The sequence below is a fragment of the Papaver somniferum genome, chromosome 11 (genome assembly GCF_003573695.1).
Source record: "Papaver somniferum cultivar HN1 chromosome 11, ASM357369v1, whole genome shotgun sequence".
Taxonomy (NCBI): Eukaryota; Viridiplantae; Streptophyta; class Magnoliopsida; order Ranunculales; family Papaveraceae; genus Papaver; species Papaver somniferum.
The window spans coordinates 62,120,316-62,127,447 of NC_039368.1; the positions used below are offsets into that span (position 1 = coordinate 62,120,316).

Below are 7,132 nucleotides of genomic sequence, written 5' to 3' on the forward strand. Positions count from 1 at the left end.
TACTGTTTCTTCAGAGGGATGATATTTTCTTATGCTAATATGCTAGAGTGAGAAATTACAGGCTAGAGGGTTTGGCATTCCGAAACAAGGGGAGGATACAAAGAAGATTCCCATCCTCTACAGTAGTTACATTTTCATGCATTGGCATTGCATATATTGACAAAGACTATGAGCAACGGAGTTTATAGAATTTGGTAATGATTAAATTGAATAACACTGAATGATAAGCATAGCCTTCGCCCTTGGGGTTGGGGACATTAGCAGCGTCTCCTTCAATTTCACTGCCCAAATATCTACTATAACGATCCTTAGCTATAGCTCCTGCTGCACCTTGATTAGGGATAAAGGAGCGTCTACATTAATTTTATCATTTTCTTGAGGAGCCATCCATATTTGTTTCCGAGTTCTAAGCATAGAATCCATTTACACACAAACTGTAGCCATTCGTGGCTCTTTTGTTTGAATAAGACCAGCAGATAATCTGTTTCTGCGCATCAATCAAACCAGCAACCTTCACTGCAAAGAACGAAACAGGTACCTTATACATTGCTAGACATTGATACTCATTTTTGTACAAAGATGTCAGCATTTTCTGACTACATTGAACAAGCTTGAATGTTATGTTCCCAGCAAGATTTGCCAAGTACTTGGAGAATACGTCATACAGATTAAGGTGAAATAAACTGTATAGTAGATCTCATCTGACTGGTGGTAGCGTTTTCATCTGACTAGTGTATATGAGTTTAGGGAATACTTCCTTGCACACACTACCATGGTTCCGAGAAGTTCCCAAGAGAACTTTTCCGGGCTGAAGGTTTAGTCCAGCCTTCATCCATCAAAATGAGGTTCAAGCGAGTCATCAATTTTTCAACAGCAATGCTCTCTGAGTCTCTGAGTACATCCGACGTTTCTTTTCGCAAGGAAGATTCCTCTGATATTGAAGAAGTTACTCTCGACGATTGGTAGAGTTTTAGGTAATTCATAGATTCTTCGTAAAATCCACAGTGGTAAAGAAGAATGCTGTAATCTCTGAATTCGTCGACATTATGTTCCAAGAGGATAAGACGTTCACAAGCTGCCAAACGGGAAATGAAGATTGGTCTTTCAGATTACAACAGACCTAAAAGCAATGAAATACATGGAAAAGAGTTTCTCATGATAAGGTACTGAAAGATCCTCGTGACATGAGCACGGACACTTATTTTGGCATATAACAATGATGAATCGCAGAATTAGCTTTTACGAAAACATGCCATAGATACTCAATGAATCATGTACTCTGTGTTTAAGATTCGAAAACTTTGGGCACCCGTCCGAAATGATACAGGAATGCATGCGAAGTTTATATCTGACCCCTTGTATACGAGATGAAAAGGGTCACTAAATCAACAATTTAGACTACACTCCATTGTCAATGACTGATATGTGACCGTGTCACTAACACAGGCAGCTGTCAATATTATCCACTTCTAGTTCCATCCCTTAGTTATATCGACTTAAGACAACTACACTCGAATAGTAAAGATGAATAGATCATAATGCATCCCGGATCTATTGTTATGGTACACTGTGCAATAAACTTAGTTTGCCACTCTGCAGGTTTTGAATAGTAACTGATATGTGTTCACAAATGGATTGCATCTATATCTGATGTATCATATCTCAAGTTTACTAAGTTCACATTTTTCTGAGACCAGTTGAGGTTATTCAAAATAGCATAAGTACTTGAAGGAATGAAATAAATGTATACTTCATATTTAATTTACTCAGCAGCAAACAATTTTCTACTGTTAAGAGATAAATGCAGAAACTATCAATACCAGATAATGCACGCCGCATATCCCCCAAACGAACACTAGTCCAAACTCCACGTTCTAGCCTATGTTGAGCAGCCTTTGCAGATGCACGCTCAAATCCACTGCACGAAAGAAGGCAGTACTTAATAAATAAATAAACAAAAGTAACAAGATTTAATAAGGTACTGCTATGCAACTTCTGTACATCGAAGAATCTACAGAAATGAGATAGTAAGAACTGCATTGCTGTAAGACTTAAATGACCTTTCTTCTCCAATGTCTGATTCATCAGTGCACTTTGCAGCACGAGCTGCTCTTAAGAATAAGGTCATGGTAGGATCATACTGGAACGGCCAGAAAGCATGTTTCAGATTTCTCAAAATCTGCACATAAAACTTGGAATAAGTAAACAAGTGGGCAATCACAAAATAAACACATAAAGTAAACGAATATTGTACTTCAAACCTGAGGTAGCAGGCTAGCAGTGTCAGACAGTAACCCAGAACCCTATTACTAACATGACCTTATGTTTTATCATGCATGCTAAACAACTAGTCCTAGACATGAAGGATCTAGGACTTCCAAAGTTGCTACATAGGTCAGCAAATCAAAATCAATAAAAGGTATCTTTCTTTCTTTCTTTTTTTTGATACAATAAAAGGTATACTTACCTTGTGACAAATTGTTCTAGTACCAAGCTCTTGTTACTCTTATTCAGACAAAGATTCGCCCAAGAAAATCAAATCGAGAAGGTATATTCCATTTAGACGAATCATTACTTTCCAAGCCTTGTGATACTGAAACCAGGCCCTTACTTGATAGACTGTCAAAATCACATTCATGAACATATACCACCTAATCAGAAGAGATACCATGTCTCCTCACCGTACGAGATCTGCATAACTCAACAGGCTGTGGCTCTCCAATCATGACTTGTCAGTCTGCTGACAAATGAAGGGAACAATAAGCCTTTAAGATTTCATGGATATATGATCCATCACCCATAGATCTTCAGTTACCACTTTTGACGTCCACACACGCGCGCGCGCACACACACACACACCCTACCCTTTAGATTCTCTGTATTCGAGCGTAACCAATTATAAGAACATTTTTGCACTACGGTTATGATAATAAAACCTATATGCATTATATCTTCCTATGTATCATGTTTGAACAAGGACGTTATAGAGTTGTAACTATGACAGTTACTGTTAGAACGATTTTAGGTGACAAAGACAACATCATACTGTTATTTTGAACAGTTATAATACATGTTTTTTCCAAAAAAACCTATAACCAAAAAAAAAAAAAGAAAAAAAACTACCCACGATACTGTGGCCATGATTCACTGGAGACCATTATAACGAAAAAATGTAATTTCTTTACACATAGACTAACGACAAGTGACCATTACCGATATGACAGCCATTATTTCTTATAATGGGTGTGCTAAATACATTGGTTTTAAAATCCAACTTCTTACCAGGTCGGATACTGACTCCAGCTTACATCGCACAACCCCACCAGCTTCTGTTGCACAAACCCAGACACACAGGTGTAATAAACTGGATTTTCTTCTGGTTCTTAACTCCTGGAGAGTTATAAGAACTGACTTACTGGTATCTCGACTTATAATGCACAAACCAGGTTTTAGGGCTTCACCGATAACATATACGGAAAGGTCATATGACTTAACAGAGTGTTAATCATGTATGTTACGCTGTTTAGCAGCACCATTCTTCTGAGGTATCCCAGGCATTGTGTATTGTTTGGCAAATGGACAATGATTTGCCCCGGAGTCATAAATTAATAACATTTACCACCTCAATCCCATCCCCTGATTTTCAGTTTAACTTATAGTGGTCATTCAGTTTTAGTATTGAACGCTTTAACAATGTCTACTGACTGAGATCTATCACGCAATAGATATAAGTACCATTCCGTGAAAATTGATAAATGAGGTGAAATATAATTGCCGATTAATGGAAGTAAGAGTCCACAAAAATGTGTATACTATATTCTCAAGAAGCTTTCCACTTATTGCGACTCCTCCTTGTTTTCCCTGTCAGTACAGTCAACAAACACCCCAAAAATCCCTCTCTCTGAATCCCATCCTTCACCAGGTTCCAACAAAATATCAGGTTCATCCCAATGTTTTTAGCACAACCATTAAAATAGAAACAACCATTATAACGGTAACAGTCAATTGCAGCTGTCAGTATGCTTAAAAAGGTGGTTTATGTTTTCAGAAACGATTATAACGGCCAATCTTTTCTGAGAGTGACAGCTAAAAAACGGTCACTGTAACATTGAGTTGTCTGTAATTATTTTTTGTTGTCTAAGATTTTCAAGAAAGAAGTTAAGTGTTACAACAACCGTTACAATGGTCCAGTACAATGACTTCACATTTTTTCCATCACCTAAAACCGTTATAGTGAAAATAACCATAAACCGCCATCCCATATACCCAAAATTGTTAAGATGGTAACAACCATAAACCGCCACTCCATAATAATGGCTGCGTTCAAACATTGATTCTTCCTACTACATTCTCCATTTTCTTTGGAAATATGCCCCAGCTTCTTCTCTAATAATTAATTTGCAGAAAAAAAGAACTCATCAATGGTGGCTAATGAGAGGCAGTTCAAGTTTCTCCCATGACATACTGTAGCTACACATGTGTTGTTTCTTCCTTAACCGAATTGGTTCAGTAACTACTACAAACCCATCTTAAAAATTAGTAACTTAGGAAGTGATTAAGGTCACAAGAACATACCTTCGCAATTTTGTGATTTCATAATTGCTGAGCGAATCTGGTACTAAGAAGAAGAGCTCAAGATGAATCTCTTCTGGAATACAGTTTTGCATACGAAACAAGATGCAACCCATGCAAATCTATTTAATTTAGAATTAGATTAGTCATGTGGCTAGTATGAGAACAAATATCTAATACCTTCGCAATTTTGAATATCTCAGATGTTCCCTTCATATCTAATAGTAGTTGTTAGCATCAATAATATCTTAAATTTATGCAGACAATGTACTTATATAAGCTTACCAGAATAAATAACCAACATCATAACTAACTTGAAAGCATGTTTTCAGAGTTCAGACAGACTGCAGCATGATACACATTATGTTTCAATTGATGCACCTAGCAGACTAGAGATATTTATGTGGGTCTTTGACAAAAGAACACTAGTACCAGCAAAAACAAGGCACATAATAAGATATAGGGAAATCCCAAGAAGTATAGATCCTAAAGGGAAGAGCAAATTCAAAATACCTCCACAAGGAGAGCCTGCGATGTCAGTATATGTGGTAGATCGGAAGTTTTGCCTTTTCGTTTATCGAACCCTCTAGGAAGACTATCTAGATCCCGAGGAAAGTAGATCTCAGCATCAAAACTCAGAAGGTTTGATAGACGCAGCATCTTTAATATCTCTGAGTAAATAAGTGCAAGCATGGCTGCAGAGCCTGAACGATGCGTCAAAACCTGCTCAGAGTGTTACCATAGACTAGTAGGAAAAATGGTCAACAATTTAAACAAGATAGGAGTTTAGTGATGCGTACTGAATTAAGATATAATGCTCGTGAATCGGCCACATTACTTAGTGTGGCTCGCCGAAAACCCTGTATATTGGGATCACAAAGCAGGTAAGTGAAACTCTGCCTGAATCAAAATTACCCAAGGAATTCCAACTTTTGTTTGCTGTATATACTTCGTGCTACGGTTAATTCTTGCTGCTTTAAAATATTAAATAGTAGAACTTTAAACTAGTAAGTTACTAAGGCAGCAAACTGATAATATAATTATCATAATCTATCAGTGATCTACAATCATAAATAAGAAATTTATATCATTAGAAATTGAGCTGAATTTCATTTTGAAACAACAAGTAATAATTTTGCATAAGAATTCTTAACCTATCAAATCTTCGTTGTAAAACGAAAAGAAAGTGGTAGTTTTACCTTGTGACTGTACAAGTACTTGTCAAGATTCTCAAGGAAAGCCTCGGGTGAGGATCTAACCGAGGTTCTATACGTCCTACCAAATCCCATTGAAAGATCATCAAGACGCTGGATGAAAGAATCAATAGGAAGAGGAACTGATGAGTGTGAAACTAATGAATCATCTTCTGCAGCAATATATAAAGCTGTTCTCGCCAAATCAACTCTTTTATTGATACATATACTTGTTTGTCTCTCAATTTCTGTAAACCCCGAAATCTCTGCACAAAAATTCTCCCTTGCTTCCTAATTTAAAAAAAAAAAAAAACAAGCCAATTCAAAATCCACAGATTATACGAACTGAAGCATATAATTGAATCTATTGATAATTACTTACTCTTGCATGGATTGTATTATTACCAGAAGAATCTAGGGCATCATGAAGAACGAAGGAAAGTTCATTCTTCGTTACATTTTGGCTTCGACAAACGAAACGAAGAATTAGAGGAGAAGAAGGATTGTTGAATCGGCAATTTAAGAAATTTGATGTGAGAATTGATGATGAAACTGTTGATACTGAAAAGCTCATTTGGGATTTTCTTTTGTGAATATACTTCTTGTCTTCGAAAAGTGATCCGTTTGGAGAGACAAGACAGAACTGGTTTTGGCTATCGAGTCGCATGCAAATGGAGCCAGTGAACTCATAGGTGGGCAACACGTTGCAGGTCACTACGAATGCGTCGAGAGGTACTTTCGCAGGGCTATACATGGTCCAATTAGCGGTTAACTGGCAATTACTCCAGGAAGCTGCAACGAATTAGTACCAATTTCGTATACATCTCTCAAGTGCAAATTCATGCACTCCCTAAAAATAAGCTAGTTTGGGGCCTAGTGATTATTTGGGCCTACGAATATAAGACGAATATAAGATAAAATGAATATTTTGAAATAAAATAGATAACCCTTATCCAAACTATTTTATGAAATGGCAAAACGGCTCTTAATTAATTAGCATTAATTTGGATGGTTAAATGATGTTTAATCAAGTTAATTTTGAAATTAACTACCATTAATTCATCATCAAAACATGATAAGATTTTAATTTTTTTATTAAAAATTCGTTGCAGAATCGGTTGATGTTAGTGCAGTTGTAAACCGAGTCCGGGTTGAGTTTTTTCAAAGAATGAAATAAACGCAAAATCGGATTTTTTCAATACACATAAAAACTGATTGTAGGAATCGGTGTTTGGGGATGTCCACATAATCCGATTATACCTTACTTTCAGAAACAAAATATTCATCACATAGTTTAGGAAATTAGCGCATTACATATATAGGATTCTAGAATTTGACACATCAAATGTTCGTCAATAAACCTCCAA

At 36.5% G+C, this 7,132-nt stretch overlaps 1 protein-coding gene across 1 annotated transcript; it reads right to left on the reverse strand.

The window, feature by feature from the left end:
* Window positions 1-494: 494 nt before the first annotated feature.
* Window positions 495-6,525, reverse strand: LOC113322033. Its single transcript, XM_026570040.1, has 7 exons — window positions 6,148-6,525; window positions 5,772-6,056; window positions 5,373-5,432; window positions 5,086-5,295; window positions 2,061-2,179; window positions 1,821-1,918; window positions 495-1,075 (listed from the first exon to the last, which is right to left on the reverse strand). The coding sequence occupies exons 1-7, from the start codon at window positions 6,517-6,519 to the stop codon at window positions 768-770; spliced, it is 1,452 nt and encodes a 483-aa protein (XP_026425825.1). The 5' UTR covers window positions 6,520-6,525; the 3' UTR covers window positions 495-767.
* Between the last annotated feature and the right edge of the window lie 607 nt (window positions 6,526-7,132).

What these genes read in the sequence shown, in the direction of transcription:
- LOC113322033 (XM_026570040.1), bottom strand. Translation starts at nt 6,519, where the DNA reads ATGTATAGCCCTGCGAAAGTACCTCTCGACGCATTCGTAGTGACCTGC. An exon ending in GAGCATTATATCTTAATTCA is followed by an intron (nt 5,296 to 5,372) that starts GTACGCATCACT and finishes CACTCTGAGCAG; the next exon opens with GTTTTGACGCATCGTTCAGG. An exon ending in CGCAGGCTCTCCTTGTGGAG is followed by an intron (nt 2,180 to 5,085) that starts GTATTTTGAATT and finishes TTTTATGTGCAG; the next exon opens with ATTTTGAGAAATCTGAAACA.